The 24,989-nt window shown below is 38.4% G+C and overlaps 1 protein-coding gene across 7 annotated transcripts in view; it reads right to left on the reverse strand.

Annotated features, from left to right (window-relative positions):
- Nucleotides 1–811: 811 nt before the first annotated feature.
- The window catches only part of CELF2 (CUGBP Elav-like family member 2), a 386,209-nt gene continuing 362,031 nt past the window's right edge, over nucleotides 812–24,989 (reverse strand). For 3 of the 7 annotated variants that reach the window (XM_026868456.1, XM_026868452.1, XM_026868458.1), the window contains 4 exons: nucleotides 23,796–23,927; nucleotides 17,824–18,021; nucleotides 14,140–14,283; nucleotides 812–9,691 (listed from right to left, as the gene is read on the reverse strand). In XM_026868456.1, coding sequence (XP_026724257.1) covers nucleotides 9,564–9,691; nucleotides 14,140–14,283; nucleotides 17,824–18,021; nucleotides 23,796–23,927 — 602 coding nt within the window. In that variant the 3' untranslated portion in view covers nucleotides 812–9,563. The remainder of the gene's footprint in view (nucleotides 9,692–14,139; nucleotides 14,284–17,823; nucleotides 18,022–23,795; nucleotides 23,928–24,989) is intronic. The other 4 variants (XM_026868453.1, XM_026868454.1, XM_026868455.1 and 1 more) reach the window with 4 other exon arrangements.

Consider the following 24,989-nt stretch of genomic DNA (forward strand, 5'->3'; position numbering starts at 1 on the left):
GGTTATCAACAGGGGCGAATGATTCAGAAAATGACTGCAACTTTCCAGCTCCCTTTAATGGAAAAAAAGAAAGTCTGCTAATGAGGAAAATCAGAGGGAATACAAATATGAGCTAATTGTTGCTATTACTTAATATTAGTGTTACATCAGCAGTCCCTGAAAACCAGGGCTGGGGCCCCACCTGAGCTCTGTGCAGATGTGGGATGGACAGGACCATCTCGATGCCCACCAAGGTCAATCCTCTCCATGGCCTCTCTGGTGGAGCAGTATTTCTGGCTTACAAATCTAACAAACCTGGCCGCTGGATGTCAAGTTCAATAGCATTTGCTAAATATGTATTAATAGAGGAGAATGATACAAGCAGCAGCAGATAGATTTCCACAATTTAATTTTTTTTTTTTTTTTTTTTCAGATAATATAATGGCATATGAAAAGTGAGGCAGTAATGCAGTTCAAAAGAAAAAAAAAGAAAGCAACCCCCACCACTCTCCCAGATCTTTCTGCCAAAGGCTGGCATTATTGAAAGTTCGCTAAATACAAGAAGTATGGGCATTTCCATAAAAATCTGATTGTGCGAAACCTACAATTTTGTGGCGAATGTACAGCCATCGAAGGAATAAAGTTTTCAGTGTAGTCAACAGTTCTAGCTATTCAATTCCCATTTAGTTCATGGGTTTTGATGTGAAAATGTTTTCGTAAGAGAAGGCTCAGATACAGGAAACGTACAGTAAGCCACACATCTTCCGCAAAAAGATGCTTTGACCTCCAGTGTTGAATTTGTGATTTTGAGCATAAGGGGTTTCATTTTTAAAATTTTAAACCTATCTAGAATCAGGAGGAAAAAAAGTCACATACCAAAAAGAAGTATAGCATCGTCTGTGGAAGCAATGTAGTATTGTTTTCTGATTCACATATTTTAGCTATTAGTTTTAGAGCAAAAGCAAGAACATTTGCTTTTGCAAATACAGAAAAAGATAGAAATTTATGCATTTTAGTATCTTTTGCTGCAAGTCGTTGAATGGTAAGACTTTTTCTCCCCACACACTTCAGTAAGCCTAAATTTCAAGGTCTCTGTTATTAATGAAATATCAAGCGAATTATATAACATTTACCTGGGCATGGTTAAAGACCGTGTACCCAGTCAGATTTCATATAACAAAAAGTGCCCAACCCTAGAAACATGGCTTTGTTTTTGTTTTTGTTTTTTTTTCCATTTAATGCTCATAAAATTTTACAGACAACAGAATCCTTTCTTAAGCTTTATTTAAGAAATCGAATACTATTATAGTTCAATATATATAAGACACATCCAGTATTGTGTTCCTGATAGCAAGTGCATAGATTTTGTTAAGATATCATTTTTATATTTTAAATTTTTTTTTTTATTTGTTACTCAGTAGCATGTTTCATGATCACACGAAGGGATATTCCCAGTGATTTTGCTAAGAGCATGAGAGAAAAAACAGAACACAGCAAAGTAGTGAAACTACAACAGAGATGAGGAACAAAAACGATCAGGCAAACTATCAGTACAGTCGATTCCTGATAAGTGAATAATCTGATTGCTTGGTCACAATGCTTTATTCACTTATCAGGAATGATTCACACTACATTTTGTTAAACTGTTTTCCTTAGCCTAATACCTAAGAGTCACACTGGGCAAAGGCACACACACTCTGGCAGGCTATTCTTTAATCAGCAAGTCTTGTGACAGTTTGGTAATTTCCCATGGCGATACACATATAGCTAACAAAGAGACATTTTGCTAACACTGCAAGGTGCCTTACATAATTGAAATTAAAAGCATGCATTTAAGCAGGACAAACTGTTCAGCTGCATTGCTTTAAGGAACTCATTTTTCCCCATTGTTGAAATAAATAAATAAAAAAAAACCAACAAAAACCCAAACCTGTATCTTTCAGCCCTGAGTATTTAAAAGAAACCCAACTGCAGTATAAGTCTTTTTTTTCAGTTGTATTTTTGGAAGAAAAGACCCTCCACAAAGCTCTAGTTTCTTTCCTAAGACCAAGTTTGGAGAAAAAAAAAAAAAAGGAAAACAAAAAAGAAAAAATCCAAAACTTCCACAGAAACGTAAAAATCCCAGGGACCAATTCCGATTCATTATTCATGCAAGTCAAGACTTACTCAACTGAATCCACTGGTGTCAAAATTATCCAAATTGGGATCACAAACTCTATAGAGATGTCAGAGACCCAGGACATAGTCTGACCATTGGTTTCTGCTTTCCTGACTGGGCTGCCCACTATAGGCTTCTCTGGATTTAGATTAAATTTAGAGTTGCTTGGACCCCTGACCTCTGACAACAGACCCTGCAAGACGACGTTTCAGCTTGTTTGGGATTCCATTCATCACTTATTTGCCTTTCATGGAAACAGAAAAGTGAAAAAAGAAAAAAAAAAGTTTTTTTAAAAAATATATCGAGCAATAACAACAAGGCCAACTCTTGAGCCACCAGAAAATTTCAAAACTCTTCCAAATGCAGGAGCCAACGTTGCTGCTGACACCACACGGAAACACCCAGTGCGCCATGACCTCGTAAGACATTACTTGAGGGGTGTGTGTGTGTGTGTGTGTTTGTGTGTGTGAGCCAAAGCCAGAGTGCCAGAAAGACCAGGGGAGAGGAAACAAGAGGGAGGAGTGTCGTTTGGGTCTCATAAGAGCACTTCTAAGTGGTCTTCGATTCCTGAGCATCACAGAAAGTGGGACAAAGGAAAGGGACGGGGGCGTATGGCTTGAATTCCAGAGAGCACTCACCAGTGCTGCTCTCTCCTCCTTGGGTTTGGTTTGGTTGGATTTGTTTATTTTTTTTTCCCCCTCTCCGAATTGTAAGGTTTGTATCTGCGATCAGACAGAGGAGAGAAGAGAGACTTTTTGTAAACCAGAACAACATAGATTTTTTTTTTCCTTTGCAGCTTTTATTTCATTGTGGTAGACACCGGTTGGGGGAGAGCAGAGAGATTCTCGTGAGGAGGAAAAAAATTATAGGAAATGAAAGAATAAAAAAAGCTAAAAGCCAACTGTAAAAGATAATAAGAAAAAAGGTGCTATGTTATTTCTTTTGTCCCTTTTGAGATTTGTGTAATACTATTAGCCAATGCTAAGAATGATCTGCTTTGTAAGCCCACAGCAAAAATATCACCCATTTGAACAACAAGGGATCTTTTTGCTTTTTTTTTTTTTTTTTTTTTTTTCTTCCTGTGCTCACTTGGATTTTATTTTATTTTTTTAAATTATTATATGTATAACTGCACATAACAAGCTCGATCACCTGGTAGGCTTTTGCAGGCTCTCACAGCCCTAGTTAAGATGTGATTAGTTTCTAAGGAGAGTTTGACTAACACCATATGCCATCAGATTACTGTGCAGTTTGGAAGAAATCCCAAGGCTATATCCTCCTTTTCTTGAACGTTTCATATGCTTCTACGAAGTAGCGGCAGAGTATTATTATTATTTTTTTTTTAACGACTAGGAAGAATTGATCTCCATAATCCGCATTTTCCAGACTGACTGAAATGTCACAGCAAAAAAAAAAAACCCAACCCCTTTTCAGGTGGCTTCTGTGTGTTTGTGTGCAGAAGCTTTTGCAGTTAGAAGGCTAACAAAAGCTACCTTCAATATGACTTTGCAGGAAACTCATTTAAAATGCTTCCTGCTCAGATTATCCAAGTGATAAGGCATGACTAGGGGGAGGAAGAGAGAAAAAAAATATCAAAGAAACCATAACATGTCTAAAATATACAAATCCTCTTTTGCCCCCCAATCAGATATTCACTTAGGTGGAATCGACTGTATCTTTTGTACACAACCAACAAATAGAGAAAAAAAAAAACAGGCACGTGAAACAGTGAGGTGTGTAGATGTATTACCAACACAGAATGACCACCAACAATACAACACACAAAGTAGAGAGACAAGTATTAGGAAAATGGTTTAATATTGGAGACAGAAGCAAAAAACTGCATCACACAATAACATACGTTACAAAAATAAGTCTGACTGTTTCAACTACACGGTTATGTTCACAATGAGGACAGAAGAATCAGAAAAAACTCTGATCTAAACAGCAAAAAAGCAAACCCCTAACGTTTTAACTAATACATTTATCCACGCAAAGTGACCGAGTACTCCTAATTCTAATTACCTTATTGTGTAACTGCACGATACAGAATAAAAAGTGAAACTTACCGCTTTTGTTAAGACAAAATTCTAAACACTAGATATAAGCAAAGGGAAAAAAAGAAATCAAGCCAAAGTTTTGAATTCTCTAAACAAAACCAACTCTCTTTCTACCGTCCAGAAATCAAACTTGAAAATCAGTCATGATCGAGGGGGCCCACAAGAGTAAGCCACAAAAATTTCCATTTGTTTTTTAATCTCCAGTATAAAAAGTTCCACTGGTACAAAATGCATAAGTACAATCAAGTTGTAGAAATAGGAAAGCCTGCTTGTTTTTTTTTTCTTTTTTTTTTTTTTCCTTTTTTTTTGGCTCAAATTCCATCAAACAACAAAATCCAAATGCATCAATAAAACAGAAACAATACTCAAATGGTCTTACAGTTTCCACTAGATTGCATTAACTTTGGCTTTTCTCAGACAATACTTAAAAACTAGTTTGTAATTCTAAACAAAATGATAGTATTATTAATCTACAAACAACAATTCTCACAGCACAAAAAAAACACAAATACATAGTTTTTTTGTTTTTTTGTTTTTTTGTTTTTTTTGTATGACATTATCCAAAAAGGTAATGAAACTACAGGATATTTTTTCCTTTTGTTAATTAGCACTTAAGATAATAAAAACAGAAACAGTAAAATGATTCCAGAGTAGCACAAGCCAAGGAACTGTAACCCCTATGGTGAAAGAAAGATGAACTTGTTACTCCTTTGAGGACTGCCATTTCATCGCAATTAGCTAATTTGTTTGAAAAAACAACTAGTCTAGTCTTTTGATTAGAATTTTGTAAAGCAATTTCCCTTGTTTTTCTTCCTCTCTTATTAGGCCCTTGCACCCTTGCAGCTTTTTCCTTTCAATATTTTGAAAGAGGACTGGTAGATAATTTGTCTCCAAGGAGGTGTATGTTTGGGTTTTTGGTTTAGTACTTGATTTTTTTTTTTTTTTTAAATTTTATTTTTTTTTTAATCTGATTTCAAGATGGACACTTTTTTCAGCAATGACCCATCTCAGTTGCCTGAAAGTACAGAAACATTCCTCTTCTCCCACTGCTAAGCCAATGTCCCATATAGAGTAATTCTGGGCAGCCTGATGCCGAGTTACACTGCCTGAGGACCAAAGGCATCACCGCTCTAACTGGACTGGTAAACCCGCAGAACACACACTAGGGCATCTAAAAAAGCTTTGGAAATTTATATGGTGGGTACAGTGAGAAAAATTAGTGAAACAGTCTAAACAATCCAAATGATGATCTCATATTATATATATATGTACATATATATAATATAATGTACGTGAGATGATACTTCGAATATGCAAAATTGCTGCAAGTAGTACAAAATAGCCCTCAAAGGGTGTAGGAAGGCCCCAGCAGTAGTAAAAATGTGAGAAAAGTATAGATCATTTATTTATAAGTGCATGTGCTATAAGAAGGAAACTTTTTTGCATCACTAGAGGCTAGTCCTTTCCATCCCAGGGCTCTACATAAAGAAGCATTTAAGTTGGGGATGAGAGACAAGAGTGCACCAGCTGATGTTGTTCATATAGGGCTTCATTTTGAATTTTAGGCGGCTTTGAATATAATCAGATAGAAATAGGAAGTGGAAGAAGGTATGGCACTTTATCATCAGTAGCAGGTACTGCTGCTCACACGCATCAGATTGGCAATGGATTCTCTAATACCGGTAGCAAAGAACCGAATCTGGTTGTTGGTCACTACTTGTGCGGTAGAAATGCAATCTAATCAGACTTACAAGGCAGTGAAAAGGGCTACCAGCATCTTTTTTCTGGTTCCTTACACAGAGCTTCCTCCAGCAAACACCCACATCAGTCACATATATAATTCCCATGGACTACTTGTACGAGTAAAGTTACTCCTCTCTATACGAGTGTCTGCAGGAGTAAGCCAATATATTGCCGTTACAAATAATGGCAGATAACACCAAACATTACAGTGTATGTAAACTTTATCCATAAAAAGTAGTTTAACTGCAGTGCACATTGAATTTTCACCCAGGAAGATCTAGTGCATCTGATTTAAGCAAAAGTTCATTTATTTAAATTACAAAAATATTTTTTTTTTTTTCTCCTCAAGGTTTTCAAATGGTGGATTAACCACTCCTGTCGGGGAGTGGCTCACACAATAGATAATTAAAGAATTGTTTTCTTTTTCTTTTATTTTATTAATACTGAATAGCATATTCCAGCAGCATATTAAAAGCTCTTTAAGAAAAGACAAAATCCCCAAAATCTAAAAAGGAAAACCACAAGTTAATTACTGTTTTAAATAATTTTAGTTATAGATACAGAAGAAATTTAGACAGCAGTAAAATATTTTTGTCCTTCAGATCTGCCCTGTGCATTGTTCTGATTTCAACCATGTATTAAATAAACCACAAAAAACTAAGTATATATATATTTATAGATATAGATATATATATAAAAATAAACAGCAAAATGGTGAATGTATAAAAGGTATTAACACTCAAGACAGCTCTGGGTGGAAAGGGTTAAAAGTTCAAAACTTTCTCACCTTAGAGGTTTCCATACAATATGAAGAAAATACATAGTGAGGTTTGCTTTCACAGCATTGATGTGTGCAGAGTGGTTAAAAAAGTGAAACATGGGCACTTATACAATGTTTTACAAAAAACATCAAAGAGAAATAACAAACAATAACAATTTCAGGCAACAAGACCACAGGATAGCAAGTTAACAAACTTTTTAACCTCTTTTTTTCTTTAAATATTAGGGATTTATACAAAACACATAATAAAATACCCATGTTATCAAATTACTTCACACAAGAAACACACTGAAGCTCTAGGAAGAAAGTACCTTTGGAATTTGGCACTATAGTTTCACTGATTTTTTTTTTTCTTTAAAAGAAAAACCGATCACATTTTGCTGAACACAAACACATCTAAATTGTTCACAATAAAAAAATGACATCAATGCGTCACAAGCCAACACAAACTTATTCTGGAATATTTTTTCATTTTTCACATGAAATTTTTTTTTTTTTTTTAAGCAAACAACTTTTTTTTTTTGTGTTTTTTTTTTGAATCTTGTTTTTGTTCTTGTTGTTCAAGTAAACCAATTTTAAACTTGTCTTTTATAAACATAGAACACTTAAGACCATAAGACTCATGATGAAACCACAACTTAATTCACAGAAGCACCAACGTAACACATTTTACAGTAACCTTTCTTCTGTACATTGAAACAGTATAAAATATAGGTAATTTCATGTGCATTAAACCATGGATTGTCTAACTGTGAGTCAGTTCAGCAAAAGGTGACACAAGTAGGTAGCATTTGCCCTAAAACAGGGTAAATATTTTCTTATACTAATCTACAAAAAGTGGTTCTATATATATACTTTAATGAGAAAGTGAGCCACCTAAAATGGCCTTATCAAAAAACTTTACACTGCCTGAAAAATGTAAAAACTATTACAGACCTCTAGAGACTTAAAATCAGACAGTTTTATTTCTCAAACTGTTTTGGAAGTAGTCTGTTAGAAACCAACATTCTGTGCCTCTGGACACATATTGCTATTGTCACCAGTGACCAGGCAGAATGCCAATCCCTGTATAATACTTTCAAGTCTGTTTTTTTTTTATTTTTTTTTTTACGAAATGAAAGAAAAACCAAAACAAAAAACCCAAACAAAAAAACCCAAAGGAAAAAAGAAAACCAAAAAAAGGAAAGAAAGAAAAAACATTTTGCCACAGGTTGTTTTTAAATCCTATCATTAATTTATCTAATAATAAATTTCAGTCTTGCATGAATGCAGCAATGTTTTTTCACATTGACTTCCCAGAATTCATAGCTAGATGAGGTCACATGCAAATTTCAAAGGTCAAACTAGATCAAAGGTCAGTAGGAGAACCAAATATGATGTGAGGTCAGAAAGACATCAGAAACAATGACGGGACGATGAAACTTTTTTTTTTTTTTGAGACGCCACAGGGACATGCTAGGCAAACGATGGGCTAACGGGCATGGAGATGTCTAGGGAAAAAACAAGGAAGAGGAAAAAAAGTTACACAGAATCTATGCAGCACAAACAAAATCACTTTTATGGGTGCAGGAGAAAACTAATGCAAATCTTTTATCAGTAGAGTCTATGAGCCGTTCACATAATTTGCATTAACTTACAATACTTGTCAACAAGAGCACAATGGAACCCCAACAGAATCCATCTGAAAGGAGTCAGAGAGAATGGATTCCTCTTTGGGGAGAAAAGAGAGGAAAGAACCAGTTTCTACAAATGTAACAGAAAGGTACGGGGAGGGGGGAAAAAAAGGTCAGACAACTTAACTTTAAACTAGGTAATGGAAACTACGAACAAAATAACCAGACAAATACAAACAAGAGGATAAAAGCATGAACTGTAAAGGGTGTAGGGTTCAACAGTGAAAAAGCGCCCATTCTTGGCACAATTACTCTAGAGACTACTTCAAAGGATCTAGCTAGCATAGAGAGCTGCTCTTTAGGTATCCAATAAGTTAACAATAGGCAATAAATAACTTCCATTATTTCTGAGGCAGTAAAAATTTTGTATAAAAATAGAAATGCTTTTTACAAATAAAATTTACAGGCCTGTGGCTTTCTTTTTTTTATTATTATTAAATTTATCTCTCAAGAAACATCAAGTATTGTCACTCATTTTATTTTATTTTTTTATTTTAAACCCTGTAGCTTTAGAAACAGATCTCTAAATCTTTTTTACATTAATCCTTTCCAAAAAAACAAGAACTTAAAAAAAAGTGAAATATAAAGACGACCAGTGTAAAATCAGACTAATATATAACAATACGTTGATTTGAACTGAAAAAAAAAAAAAAGAATCAAATCTTCTCAAAAAACAAGTTGATGTAGTGGAAAGACTTGTTTCAATTTGTGTTGCAAAATAAGTGCTTCAACTGGCATGAGGCCATTTTGTTTAACCTATAAACTGCTGGTGCCACCCTGGTAAAATACGTTCCATCCATAGAAAACAACTTTTATTGTGTGCTAATGGCACCAGGGTTCACAGAGTTAAATTGCACATTTTTTTTGTGTGTTTGTGTGTGTGTGTTGCTTTGAATTTCAAGACATTTTTTTTTTTTGTTTTAAAAAGGAGATAAATTATGCTGCAAAACAAAATACAGTAACACAACTCAGTAATTACTTGGCAAGGAAATGGGAGCCAAGTGTAATAAGGACGAGTGGGGAAATGGAAGTGGTAACTGTAAAAATAACTGTCTCTTGGTGAAGGTTGGCTCTATGTTCTTTCTTAACCCCCCTGCAGAGGACAGGTTTGCTCATGGGACTTACCCTAAGAAAGCTAAAATAAGAGCAGTAAGCATCTGGGGTTAAGATCAGTAAGGTTTGCTGTCATTTTTGGAGCGTTTCAGCTGAACCTTCAAGCGTTTCATGCCAATCTGAAAGCCGTTCATAGCCTGGATAGCAGCTTGTGCAGAGACTGGATTGTCATAGCTAACAAAACCTACGAGACACAGAACGGAGGCGGGAGAGAAAGCGAACTATAGGTTAGAACAAATGTCAGAAGGCGTTTTGTTAGGATTTTATTACTACTGTTTATTTGACACATTCACCTCACTTTCAATTAGTTCTTTGATCACACTTCGTATCCCATTTCCTCTCCAGTTTCCTTTGCCTTCCCCTTTACCTTCACAATATTTCTTTACTAGCTGGGATGCAGTTGGCCAGTTTTGGTGCAATGCAGATTCCAATCTGTTGTTTATCTACCTACCTTAGAGACTGACGATATTTATTACTGTGACACTTTTCAGTGTAATACCTACATACCTCCCAGTCTATTAGGAAGTACTATTAGGCCAGTCTGCAGGTGTGAAGCTGAAACAGAAAGCCTGGTTACAGAAACAAAACCCCAACGTAGCAATGCCTATACACATTTGCACACCTGAAGGTGAGTTCACGTGCACTGGTTCTGTGTGTGACAAAATGTTCATCTCTTTGGGCTTAGCCTACGACAGTTGCGGTATTAATACTGTGTATTTTTCAGCTCCTTCCAGTTCAAGATCTCAAGGTACATTAAATGTTAATTAATTCAGCCTCTTGGTCCCCAAAGGGGTATGCAAGCATCAAAATTAAGCAGCATTGTAAAGACAATGGCAGGGCTTGATGAGAACTCCAGATCTTCTGCTCCTCGGTTGCAAGCACTAACTAGGGGGATAATGCTTGCTCGGGTAATTCAGAATGGCTGGCCTGGCTCAGCTTTCTTTTTCCCGGGAGACTAAAAATGCTCTGTTCATAATGGACTCAAATCTCCCTGATTCTGGAAGCTCAAAATTCATTTTCATATGTGGGCCTCCCACTTGTAATTGCAAAGCTCGTCTAAGTGCTGCTCTGCCTCAGCTCTGGCTAATTACTACTGTATTCAGCCTGCTATTATGCATCTGCTTTGAAATGTTCCCTCTTCTTTCCACTTGAATTTGCCTTAACACATATCACTTCACTCTGTTAAAGCATGGATCCCACACACTTTGTTTTCAGTCCTAACACACAGGCTTCTCAGTGCCTCTCTTCTACCAGCCGTCTTCATTTGTGCATAGTGCTTGCACACTTTTCTGATGCATAACCTCTTTTTACCATCATTTTAACCTGTTCTTTTATGTGTCTTGCTTACCTTGCACTGCTGCCCTCTTCCATCTTCAGTGTCAGAATTATACACTTTCCCCATCGTAAAGAAAAAACCCCCTCTTATCAAGTTATCTGGTCCTTGTCCAGCTGCTCTCCTTCACAGACTATCCCTATGGTTTCACCTTGAAACAACTTCACCAAACTATTTAACTTAAGACTCTTCTCTGACAATTGAGGCTAACTTCTGTTTCTTCCACTCAAAACCACCTCTCACTTAAATCTCTGCAGACCTTCTCCTGGCTAAAGCCAATATACTCTGTTCATGTTGTTCTCTGGTTGATTACTTGTTACCTCCTTAAGGGATAATAAATGTTCCTCCATAGCTTTCTTGGTTTTAGAAACTCTTGTCACTTCTTCACTTTCTCCACTAGATCATTTCACCTTAATATTACTGCCATATCCCAAGGAGCTTCATCACTCTCTTCTTTTCTTTCTTTCTTTCCCCTATTTTCTTCTAGAGGATCTTCCTTGTTGACATGACTCCGCTGATGTAATTGGGTCCCCCCTCCCCTCCCTTACTTTTACATCTCTCATTTCCGTTATTCTATGGTTCATGGAAGGTGAGAGCTAAGCTTGAAAAGTGAAACTCTTTGTCTACTGAATCAACTAGAGCTCATGAGAACTCAGGGAAGAGCACTTCCAGGGATAAACAGACTGTCCTGTCATCCTCATCACCATTTAATCTTTTGAGCATTCATTCGAGTTGGACAAGAAAGCAAATAATGGTAAAGTCCATTTTCTGTAAAGAAAAGTAATTTTTCATTTTCAGAGGCAGGGTTATTTAAAAGTTCATCATTGTATATCGCTACCCTGCAACGCACTCAGAATGCACTTTCCCTTTCCAGTTCTGCCAGTGGACAGCCTTGGACAATATTTTCACTTTTCTGGTGTTCTCCCTGTCCTCATCTGTAAATTGACCTCCACCTCCTAAAGGTAGGAGACTGAAAACTCCAGAGTAGAAAGCACCAGACATGTGCAAAACATTGTTACTGTTATTATTACAAGGGAAAAAAAAAAGACCAAACCAACCAAACAAAAAAAACCCAAACCCAAACTGTACCAAGAGCAATGACCACTAATGATACAGGAGAGAAATGATGCACTATTGTGCTAGTTTGGGGTTGGAGGACAGAGAAAAAATAAAGCTTTTAAAAAAAAATTATATGGGATCAAAACAACAAATAATACAATTCTTGCTAATAAAGCTGAGGAGGTACGTACAGAGTATGCTAGTATGTTAAACTAGCAGGATTAATTCTGGCTTTGTCTGTGATTAGCAGCATCACCAAGTAGTCACCTACTGAATCAGAAAATCTTAACCTCCTCTGCCACTGCAGTTCTTTTTGTTTTTTTAAAGCAGAACTCTCTCACTGCTGGCAGAATATCTGGGGAGGAAGAATGAGAAATTGAAATGTTAGTGAAAGCTGACTAGTGCCAAAAAGACAGAGGGCTCCTCCATCCATTGGGTGTTGACCCCCCCTTTTTCCCTCAAATAAGATAACCTTGGTGCACCACTCTAAGTTAGGTAGTTATGTCCCATAAATTCAGACAAATGCGTAGGTAGGTAATCTAAAGGGAAACCCACAAAAAGAAAGCGTGGGAAGCCAACTCATGAATTGAGCCGCCTGCCCAAACTAATCTACATTCTTTCAGCAGTCACCACAACTGTTGCATTCTGATTAACGTAGCTTGATTTGACATTTCTTCAAGATTCCTGGACACCTCAACAAGGATTTTGTCACCCCAACATACTAACTGAACTAGCTCCAGATCAATAGGGAGCCCATTCCAGTTCTGCTTTTCAAATTTGCTACAGTTTCAGGGGCTGTTTTAACCCATTGCAGAAACATGCTGGACTGTATTACTTTAGATATAAACAACTTTTTGTAAAGTTTAAAGAAGTGAATGCTTCAAAAATGAAATGAAAGACTATGGAAAAATGTAGAATGAATGTCACAGCCTTTCTCTGAACCAAATGAACTTTCCAAGTGTACTAAGGGCTCATCTTCAGGTGAAAAACACTCAGATTGTGGGAAGGCTTGAATTTCAGTCCAGTAGATATTTCTGAGTAACTTGAATTTTCCTCCTGTTTGGGTACTGTCTGTTTAGATAAATTCAAACCTTTTCAAGATAGCCAAATAGCTGTGGGGTCCCTGAATGGCCCTGGTGGAGCCAAATCCTTAGACAAACACATTTTAACAAAATCTAGATTTAAAAAAAGAGTCATGATATGCAAGCTAAGAAACATGTATCATGGGGACACTTCAGAATTAAGGGGTGGTGCTGGGTAAAGAGCAACACAAAGGAGTTTTGTAAACTAGGGGATTGTCTGGACTCGTTACTCTTTTGTCATACATACAGTTGCATTCCTTTACTCTGGGAAAGAATTGTCAATTTTATGGAAGCTCCCATATAAAACCTATCTTTAAGAGATTCTTTCCTCTTCCTACAGCCTCCTCATGCCTTGCGTAAGACCACAATTATTAGACTAATGCTTTAACAGATTGCCACTTGCTTACATTCTGTACTCCACTCCATCAAAGCACTGAACTGGTGCATCTGTGCTATTCAGAAGACATCAGCCCACTTAATCAACCCTAGAACTTGTTTTATACCAACATATCATCTTCTCCTCTGTCGTGATCTAATTCACTGGCAGCTCAAAGTGTTCTCTGGGAAGCTTGACACTCATCTTTTAAGGCTCCCTTCGTACCTGCCCTGAGGTAAGGGGAGATGCTACCTTACATAATATACTGGTGCCTGCCTGCAACAGCTGGGGCTGCACATCTAGACATCAACTGTCTGTAAAGCATTCTGAACTACATGTACACATCATTCAATCACTAATTGCAAAATCTTGTACTTAATTCAGAAGAAAGAAATTCCTGTAATGTAGAAGTAATGGGTTAAACATAGAGCATTTTTAAGTGGCTCAGCTATACAATAGAGAATAATTAGGTATCCATAATAAGGCAGTTTAATAGTATACTAAATGACATTCCCCCACATAGGGTGTAATTAGTTTCACGTACTTGACACATTCATGCGAGATGTCAGACTGGAAGATTATTATTGTTTTTTCATATCCAATTTTTAGTTAGAACTAGTTTGTCTGTCCTTCTTCCCGCTTATTTGAGGATTAGCAGTCCATTATTTTTGGAATGAGATTCCAGTATGACATTTCTCACATTGCCATTAATTTTCTTTCCTGGCCCCTTTTCAGTACAGTGCATGTGGTTTTTACTATTCGATTTATTAAATTTGACATACCAAAGCACTTGCTCAGATTGGTCTGTTTGTCAATGAAGACTTTAGCAGAGATAACATTTCCAAAAGGCATGAACATCTGCAGAATGTCCTGATCTCCAAACTCCTGGGGGAGGTGGTAAATAAAGAGGTTTGCCCCTTCTGGACCTTTAGGAAAACAAAACAAAACAAAAGTATGAAAACAGCTATTACAAGTGCTATATTTAATCTATTTTTCCATAATACTTACTGAAGGTGATGGTCAGAAAGCATTTCACTTTCCAACTTTGAAGGAACAAAAGCAAATGGATCATCAAAGGAACAGAGCTGACATGCAGCTCTTTAGAGCATCCTATCTTGAAAAGTGTTTACCTGGTAACTCTACTACAGAAGTTAAACTGCAGCCTCTTTCTTCAGTTCACACGAGTGCCTTTCGGTATAATTAAGGTTAGGAAAACAGGTACACAATGTACTACTCTCTCACATTACCCCAAGAACTGCACAAGGAGTTCTCTGCTGCCTCAAACACCTGCCTGGGTTTGTTGGTTTAATTCTAGTTGTGGGAATGTGGTGGTGTGTTCCCTCGTGACCCCAACCTGCCTACTCACGTGACAACCACCAGGTTTTAATGGCTGCGTCTGATCATGACGGCTACATCCTGCTCAAGGTAGATTTGGGAGAGACAGGTAACACCACAGCAGTCAAGGGTTAATTTGAGCAACATGTCAACCCAACCTCAGTGCTGGCCAGTGTCTCACTCAAGCCAAATCTGGAAGAAACTAAGACCCGCAGTCGGTAAATATGACTACAAGTCAATTATCTTACTCCATAATTAGTGAACAGCCCAGGGCCCACTGAGCTCTCCTGCAAGGCAGTGGGCAGCATGTCAAATCTCCCCTTGAGTAGGGATGCCTCTTAAGGTTACTCCTCGAGGCTGAGAGAGTCCTTGCCTCAACAGATTCTCAGTAAGTGATTAATAGCATGCTAAATATTGAAATCCTAACTGATAGAAAGGATTGATTGTGCACATATAATCCTTTAGACATAAGGTGTTGACCAAGTCTAGTTCTAAGTCTGGATTCAGCCACACCTGAACTCTCCTCTGAGAAGGAGTTTAGAATGCAAGGGAATCCTTTCTGAACCTCCTGACCCAACGGGAGGGTGTCCCTGAGAGTTTTGTCTAACCCTGTCCTCTATGCAGTTAATAATCAAGTGTACCTTGCTATCAAATCTTAAACCATCATCACATTTACTGTCAAACTTTGTTAAATCGCTGGTTTACGTCAATAAACATATTGCTACATCTCTCTTATGAGTGAAGTGTGTCACTCCATCTGCAACAAGGAACTTACGGAAATGCAATGAGCTGACCTCAGATTGAGTATCACAGATATGAACTCAAAGGGAAGGAAACTGGTGGAGGTGGGAATAAAAAGGATAAGAGAAAGCAAATCTTGTGACTTGGAAATCAGGGAAGTCAGAGAGAGAAAGATACTCAGAATTAAATTTGTACTGACTAATTTCAAAATGACAGTTGTTTTTTTTTTTTTTTTTTTAATCAAATTCCCCGTAGAAAGCTCTATCTCCTGAAAGAAACTTTGCAAAGTAAGTTTTTTTACAAAGTTCAAAATAAAGTCGTTGGGTTGAAATTAAAGTGGCTTTAGACAAAGCTGAGGTTGCAAAGGAAGATGCAATCTCAAAGGTGCTTTGAATATTTTTCTTACAGCCAAAATTTGAGACACACATTATTCGTGCTGTTGGTTTAAACACTCATCCTAGTACTAATAGGTTATTTTTTCCCCTAGATCAATTTCTCCTTTACAACATGCTGGAACTGAGCAAAGGATGCCTGAAAAAACATGATGTATGATGGAGTTAGACATGTGGCCTTCCTGTGCTGACACCAGGAGCATAAGAGGTACCATTTCTGGTAGAAACATTTAGAATAACTTGTTTAAGTATTCCCTTGCTTAGTGGAACCTAAGTATGTCCTTGGTTTTCTGGAGATGAAGAGGAACGTGTGCATCAGATTTAAGGAGTACCTTCTGCAACAGTCACAAATCCTCATCTCTCCCATACAGAAGAACCAGGCTAGCTCTCTCAGCCTGAGGGAAAAGGTTGTTATGCTTGCCCAAAAGGAGGGGATAAAACGTTAGAAAAATAAAATGTTTTTAAAAGGAAGAGCATTTTTTGGGGGGTTGAAAAAAAAAAAGGGGAAAAATTGGCCACCTAGAACTTATTTCTGCTTACTGCAAGTAAACTATCTTGTCCAGAAAATAGTATTTCTTAAAATAGTGTGAAAAACTTATTAAACAATAGTTTAGAGCATATGCATGAGGCAGTTCACTGTGCTTCAGCATTTAATATTTATATATCATTTTTCTCTGGTACATGTTTATCCTCAGCCACTCCAGACTCTTCACCATTCCATCAGAAATCATGTTAAGAGACAAAACATAGTTGTCAGTATTCAGTGATGGAATTTACTCACTTTAACTTAACCCCTTACTAACAGAAACAAGACATATAACAAAAAACCCCTGTATTTTAAAAGGAACACTTTTCATCATAATAAAAAGTAAGCTTACACTTGATAGGAATGTTCATAAATATAAAAGATTAAAATAGGAAAAAATCGAACTGTCCTATGATATGTATCTTACAATGACACCAAATAAACATTTTCTGGTGTCAAATGGTCTGTTATCAATGACCAGTGAATGAGATGAAAGAAAAATGTAGAGAACATGAAAAAATGAAGGGAAAAAAGTGAATTAAAAATCCCCCCTTCACTTTAAATAATCCAAGCTGTTAGCAGTAAATGAATAAAAGAATTCAGAGAAAATATACATTTTAACACCATGTCTCTCTACAATAGCCAGCTGGGGGAATGCCAGATTTGTCTTCCTAGGAAACACTTCCCAGTACAAGATACTATTTTAAAAGAGAATTAAAAAAAAAATTCTCTTGAGGATATTATACTAGGTTTATTTCCAAAGCTTAGCCCCGGCAAGAACAGTAGTGACAACTCAAGATACAATCTTACAAAGCATGCAATATTTTCCTGTCCTAGCATTAGCTGGAAATTAGGATGACGGAAAGCAAAGGAAACAGAAGAAACAAACCCCCAAAATGTCTGGGAAGCGTGCAGGGGAACGGAAGAGGGGAAAAAGGTAACCTCATTTTCCTAAACATCTTGCAATTAGTATTCATTTATTCTTAGCAGTAACTTCCTGAGGTTTATTTGCTGTTGGCGCGGGGAGAGGGGGGCAATCATTCACTTAGTTGCTTCCCCACAAGACCCACAATTAAGCAAAGAACCACTCAAAGCAAAAACGGATCTTGTCATTAACTCAAAATCTTAAACCTAATCAGATTAACTCCATTATCGCAGAAAATGGAAACCAGAAGAGATTGGCACCCATAAAGGGATGGATTTTGTTACCAGTGCCTTTTTACGTGGCAGTTGGTAAATGCTTTTATATGTGAAAGGATGGTCTAATTTGAATGAGAGATGGTTAAAAAATGAATCAAATTAGAGGTTAAAGAAAGTAACAACGTTAAACAAGAGAAAACTGAAGAAATAAAGATTAAGCTACTCGAGGTCTATTGTTAAGCCATGAAGAAACAAGCCCACGACCCCGTTTTCGTTTGGCCGTAGGCAGTGTGGTGGGCATGGGGCTTGCTGTGCTGGTGGCGGGCGCTTACCTTCCTTCTGGCTGCCCGCGGCGCTTTGCTGTTGCAACAAGCTCTGACTGTACAACGTCGGCAGCGCGGCGGCAGCGTACTGCTGGATTCCTGAGTAGGCCTGGGTGAGCGCGTCCATCGTGCCGGCCGTACCGTTCGTCAAGCCTGTTGCGCCGAGTCCTCCATTCAGGGCCGCCATACCTGAGAGCATTTGAGCAACTTTACAAAAAACCCAACAATAGAGAAAAGAAATTGCACTTGTTCATTAGTGCTTTCTGAAAGTCGTTGGTATTATATGACACTGACAACGACAGCAGTGCATGCAGCTCGGCACTTCACCGAATGGGACTGAAAACAAATAAACACGACTTTGGCATCAGGATCACTTTAGCACAAGGGTTGCACAGTCAAACGGACTCACATGCAGCCTGCTACTGGCAAGTACTACAGCTCAGTGCTCCTGAAAGCCTCTGTGCCCACCCTCCTCGACACCCGTGCTTCTGCTGAGGGTATCTGAAGCTGGGAGGGTGGGACCTATTTGACCTGTAGCCTTGCAAGCTGGTCACTGGGAAAAAGCCGTCTGCGAGGAAACCCACGCTTTCTGAGCAGGGTCTCTAGCAACAGGCCATGACCACACCACATCAGAAGTGCTTTGCTTACACAGAGTTAGCAGAGAACCCCAATTAACAGCATTTTCAAACAACCCTCTGTACAATTATGCACTTTGTCCCTTAGGTTTGTGGTACAAAGATGGACTGTGATGCTCTGTGCTTCCAAAATCTTCCAGTTACTGCAGAAGAGATGCACAGCACTGGGACAGGTTTCCCAGAGAAGCTGTGGCTGCCCCCTCCCTGGAAGGGTTCAAGGCCAGGTTGGACGGGGCTTTGGGCAACCTGGGCTAGTGGAAGCTGGCCCTGCCCCTGGCAGGGGGGTTGGGACTAGATGATCTTTATGGTCCCTTCCAACCCAAACCATTCTATGATTCTATGATCTAGAGTGACACTAGTGCTCCATCCAGACTAGGCACCTTTCATGAAGAAATAAAAGCATTTGATTCTTGCAATGTCTTTCTTCTCACTGGAAGCAGAGTCGATCCATTTTATTTTCTTTAAAGCAATCCTATATCCTGATATATAACAGATTAATTTAACTGGGATGACTGCCAAAGAGGAAATTTCAGACTGGACTGCTAGCTGTGCAGAAAATGGCATCCCTCACCTGTGCAAACAGTATGGTCTGCTAAAGAAGTTTTAATACTCTGACTCGATGGTGGACAAACTCCTGAGCTACAGCATCTTTCCACTGGCTCTATTACTCATCATGACTCCTAAATAAGCCACATTGAAGTTGACAGTGTTAACACTTATTTTTATCAGAAATTCCAGGAAAAAAAAAGAATTTTCTGCTAGAGCTACAGTCTCTTTGGAAGCTGAAGGGGTAGCAGAATTCAGAGTCCTGCTCGTTGCCCACATGTCTGACTTGTGTCTACTGGAGCAGTAAGTGCTCATCAGAACAGAGACTTAGGGCATGTTTTCTGCACAACTATCTACCCCACGCTCCCCAGTTTTTAGGTGAACAACTCACAAACAACTTAAAAGGGCTTAATAGGGCTCCTTGAGGTACAGCAGATCAGTCACCAGAAAAATGGGGCACCCAGAACCCCCAGTGACCATTTCTTAGACATTTGCTCTGTAGTGTTTTGGTTGGCAAAATGGTGGGTGAAGAGGTGACTGATGGAGGACACTGAAGAGAAAGAGAGGGTTTAATTTCAGAGCAATAATAAGGGGTAATATGTAAATTGGAGAGAAGTGAGGAAATTAAGCAGAGGACAGTTTATAGTGAATTAACAATGAAATCTATTAGACCGGGAAACAGTCTTCAAGGAAAGTGGCATAAACCTTATCACATGAGTAATTTAGAGATAGAAAGAATACTGCAGGGAATTATCCTGCATTGACAGAGGAGGATAAAGATGCTGACCTACTAGTTTTCTTCCACCTCTTATGTAGATTTGAAAAGTGTATTCCTATGAGTCTCTGATAATCAGGACAATTGCTCAAGTGGCACCTTTCTGGCTCTGCCAGAGTCTGTGCCAATTAAGAGAATTGTACTGCATAAATTATACCTTTTGATATTACTATAATTTGTGTGACTAAACACTTGACAGAGATGTGATATTCTTAGCCTTTCCTTAATAAAATGTCTCGCACTTTGAAGATTTCTCTTTCCCCTCCACCCCACTTCAGAACGTCGTTGTATCCTGATAGGAGGTACTCGCTGCCAGTACTTTGAATAAAAACCTCTGTCAGAGCACAACAGAGCCAGATATTTGTTGTATAATGGTTCCAGTTACAAAAAAAACCCCTTGCGAACCAAGTCAGCTTGTGAAGCAGCTTATATCTAAAAGACGGGACATTTGGAAAAACGAAGATTCAGACACGCCCACCCCCTCCCAATAATACTAAATAATAATTAGTACTATTATTATTCCTATTTGATCCTGAGTCTGACCTTAACCTGTTCCGATATTTTTGTACTTAGGTTTGTGTTATTGGTTGCATGGGTGTACACACAGTACGGGTTAAAGTAAAGGCTCCTGATAAAGCAGCAGGACAATCTCCTTTTATTATAGTGTTGAAATAACTTGATAATAGAGGAAGCATTAGGATAACATGTTATCTTTCGTGAGTCATCAGCCTATTGGATAAACATGCTTTGTGTTGCAGTGGGTAGCATCCTCCCCCTTCTTTCACCTAGAATCAATAGCCCCTTCCCACCAAATGATTTCAGATTAGCAAACAGCCAGAGAGCTCCAGCTTACCCACTGCTTCTGGGAAGGGCATGGCTACTGCTACTGCAGTGCACGTGTCTTAATATGCTTCCCTCCTGAGCAAAACATCTGCAGAAAGCTCTCAACATTTTTTTCCATTCTCCCTTTTTACATTTTAATGAAATCTACAAGGTCCAGCTGCAGTTACACGTCTGCCATCTCTTTATTATCTCTACCAATGCACCTCGGTCTGATATTGAACTCTAGTCCCTTCCTCACTTCTGTGAAATAACCTTTTGGAGTCTCTCATCTATGGCCTTCTACTTTTTTGAGTTACTCTACATAATAAAGACGTGACAATACTTGGCAAGTCCAAAGGTCTCTCAAAGTGCTTTCCAAGGATCTTCAAATCTGTCACAAATAGTTTTATCTCCATTTTACAGATGTAAATATGGAGACAGAAAGGCTAAGTGACTGCCCTGGGTTCACACACAAATATTGTGTCATAACTGTCCAGTATCCTGAATCCATGGTCTTCTTTCTTAATTGCAAAGAATCTCTCCCTTCCTCTTTGTTAATTTTCCCTCATTATTCATAATTATTTTTGTCTGCTATACTATTTAAATTTGCATGCCCAAAGGAGACAGTCTAATGTTTTTTCATTTAAGGTTTTAGATGCTTCAAACAGAACTGAGGGAAAACTGGCTGAATACCCACATGTACATACAACTGTTGCCAAACCCTTGGAGACAGTTAAACCATACTCCATACCATACTCCACTTCCTTTAATTTTTAACGTCTCCAGACATCTTTCTACAATGCTTCTCTCTACAATGAGAGCACTACCAGTCCCCACAGCCAAGCCTTTTTTTTCATCGACCCAGCCAGGATCCAGAAAAGAGATAAAAATCTCCTAGTGAGCTCATTCTGGAAGATGTTCTTGTGATTGTCACATGCAGAGCAGGACACGGCTTCAACAGAAGAGTACCTCTTCCAACACGTCGATGTAAATCAATGTCCAAGCCCAGTGCCACCTTCTATTCTGATTAACTCTGGGTTAAGCTCTTCTTGACCTTTTCTTTTTATTCGCTCTATTAGTTCCCCAATTAAAAGCACGTCACTCAATTCCAACCTCTCTGCACAATTACATCAGGAACCTCTATGACCAATGAATGCTTTTATTGGAGTGCTTATGACCATGGCATAGTGCAAAACATCAGACTCACTGAACATGAGGTTTCCCAAAGGGAAGCTCCTAGGCAGGTTTGAGTGTGAATGACTGGATCCGACATGGTCACTAGGAAAAGCACTGGCTCATCACTAAAATAGACAGGGGAGGTGGTTGTAATTTGAACAAAGCTTTGCTATTATTAGCATCACAAGCACCTGAAATTGATAACCAGTATCACCCTTTTGAGAGAAACAGTGCCACAACACTGTGTTGTGCTGTGGGGAAGCAGTTTCCCCTCTTTAGATCTCTCTCATATACATATATACATTAAGACAGACATAGCCACATAGATTTTGTAAGTGCTATACACATACAGATATTCTAGGCACACACACACTCTCTGTGTCCATAAAAACATCCATGAAGAAGATTTGGGACTGAAGCCACTGTTGGTACAAGTCCATGGAAGTAACAGTAGCTTAGAACAAACTGAAATTCGGTACTAGTGTGTGAATATGTCATTAATACTTCAAATAACACATGGAGATAAGTTTGCACACACATCACCTCAAAATACTTGCTGAGAAAATGTAAACTCTCTGTTTGTCAAGACCTCATAGGTGATTCATTCTTGCTCAGTCTTGATGAAGTGGACATTTTCTTGGAGTGCTCCATCATGCCTGGGTTCTTAGTACTTGTGGGAGGGAAGGAGTGGGATGCCATACTCTGCTCTTGTTGTTGTGACTTCTTATAAACCAATGCACAATGACTGTTTATCAGGAAAGGACATTTAATGATTTCTTACTTATGCAGGGTAGCTCTCTTACTATGAGGGCTCATGAGAGGAGATGTTAGCTTTTCATGCATGCCATTTTCAGTGGCTTGCTTTAATACTAATGCAATAATAAGAAAGGAAACTAACATCAGCCATTTGGGGACCCAATACTTTTCTTAAGTTGTTCTTGAGTCATACTTACTATGAGGTTGTTTGTGTGAAATATGCATGTCCTTGCCAGAAGCAAGACCTGTTTTACACAAGACCCCATGCAATCACTCAACATTGCTACATGGACATCCATAAGCCCCCTTCCTTCCCAACTCCCAACAATGACAACCAGAGATCACAGAACAAAAAGATTGGGTGAGCAGCCAAGTAACAGTGACAAAAAAGACATCATGCAGAGCATCAGAGTGAGCAAGAGATACTGAGGAGGACATCCATTCCTGGGGGTACAGTATGATAGGCCATGGACTGGTAATGACCAAATAGATTCCTTGCATTGCAAAAGGAAATGCAAGGGGCAACAGCAGCTAAAAAAAAGGGAGGGGGGAAAATGCAGCTGGACAAATCTCTTCCATTGCAGGCAAAGGTGAAGTCATCATAGCAGAAACAATAAAAAAAAATCCTTCTTCTTCAGGAAAATCTTGACCAAGGCTAAGAACAAGGAAGAATGTTCTAACAACTACTGGCATCTACTAGCTGGAGATGCCAGGGTTTGTTTAAGATGTCATAGGATAGATGTACATGCTCTGGTATTACAGGTGACTGATTGCATCATTCTTTTATACTTGCCAATTAAAAGGCAAAGATTTGCCTTAACTTTTAATGTATGCTGCTCTCAAGTCAATTTGATAACTCTTACAGACATTTTAAAGGGACTGCCTCTGTGGCAAATACCTTTCTTATCAATACACTTCTGCGTGAGGTTTTGTACATAGGGGTGATATACCTGTGGTCAGCCTCCCTAAATGAAAAAGGAGTCTCTCCTATAACCTAGATAACCCAAATCCCTGGTGACATTTCTTTTACCTTCCATACACCCTGCACGGAAATGAGTCTGTGCAGGGACCCAAGGGACTTCACTTTGCAGAGAAAACTATGTGAAACTAAAGGACTCCAGAACTGCATATGAACCGTGAATGAAACTAGACCAACTTGACCCCCTTATTTTGTTTATAGATTAAAAATAATAATATCATTTCTTTACAATTGAGAGTTTTTGTGGCATGATTATTGGGGAAGGCTGTCCACCACAGCAATAAATACTCACTGTTTACGGTACCTGCTAGTGCATTAATATTATTCAGTCCAACAGTGGCTCCAGCCAGTCCTTGGAGAGTACCCAGAGAAGTCAAAGAATTCATGGCCGCACCAGCTGTGGAATTAGCAGTTGATGCAGCCACTGAAAGGAAAAAAAAAAAAAAGCAAGGCAAAATTAAGGCCATATTTTGCTTATTTTAGTTGATCACAAAGAAGATGACATTAAGGCTGACCACAACAACAGGGCTACTTGCAAGAAAAAGAAAAAAAAGAAAAAAAGACCAGTAGACCAACCTTGTTCAAGATATTAGTAGTATGATAGTTCATGAAAAGTGTTGGTGAGCCTTGAACTGGAAAGACAGAAAGAGTATGTAGGCACTTTCTCAGAAGTTTGTCAATCACTCTAGCATCCCAAGCTGATCAGCTAACCAGACTATTGAGATTTTGCCATATTTTTAACTCCATCATTGAGAAAAATTACAGTTACTCATAGAAATTCTGTCATACAACAGCTTTCTGTTCTGGGACCCAAGTGTTCTGAGAGAAATTTTCATCATTCTAACACGATGCCATTATGGTTCTGTTCTAGGACACTGTATGAATATAATTTAAAGATTCGAAGTTTACAGAAAGAAGAATGACCAACCAAATGAAAAAGGTAGCTACTACTCATTTTATTTCAGGCTTTTAGCCTGGCCTTTGTACATAACTAGTCATGTATATGCGCCCCATAAACGATACTACAGGCATCCCCAAAACCTCTGCCAGAGGGGTTGCTGAGGCTCAAGTGGAGAAAAGGTCCTTGCTGCTACAACATCAAGGGAATGATGAAGGTGGATGAGATGAATCCATCTAAACTACATGCTTAGGAAGAGAAAGACACTCACTCTTTTGTCATAGGAAAATAATAAAGCACCTTAGAAAGGGCTATCATTTAGGATAGGTTGGACGAACTCGAAATGCCCATCTCTCTCATAGAAGGGCCTTGAATAACCAGCGTGGATTAAACACTTAGCTTACAGGTAGATAAAATTACACCAGATGAATCACACTCATAAAAGCTGCAGAAACAATTAGGTTTTTAGCTTGTCTCCTGAGCCCTACTTTAGTCCATCAATCATAAAGATTTACTTTCACTTCCTTTAAAAAGTTGTATTATCTTCTGAAAAATGAACATTTAAAGTCAGAGTTTTGTTGATGATTT

The sequence above is a fragment of the Athene cunicularia genome (assembly GCF_003259725.1).
Source record: "Athene cunicularia isolate RWA chromosome 1 unlocalized genomic scaffold, athCun1 chr1_part2, whole genome shotgun sequence".
In the NCBI taxonomy this organism is placed as follows: Eukaryota; Metazoa; Chordata; class Aves; order Strigiformes; family Strigidae; genus Athene; species Athene cunicularia.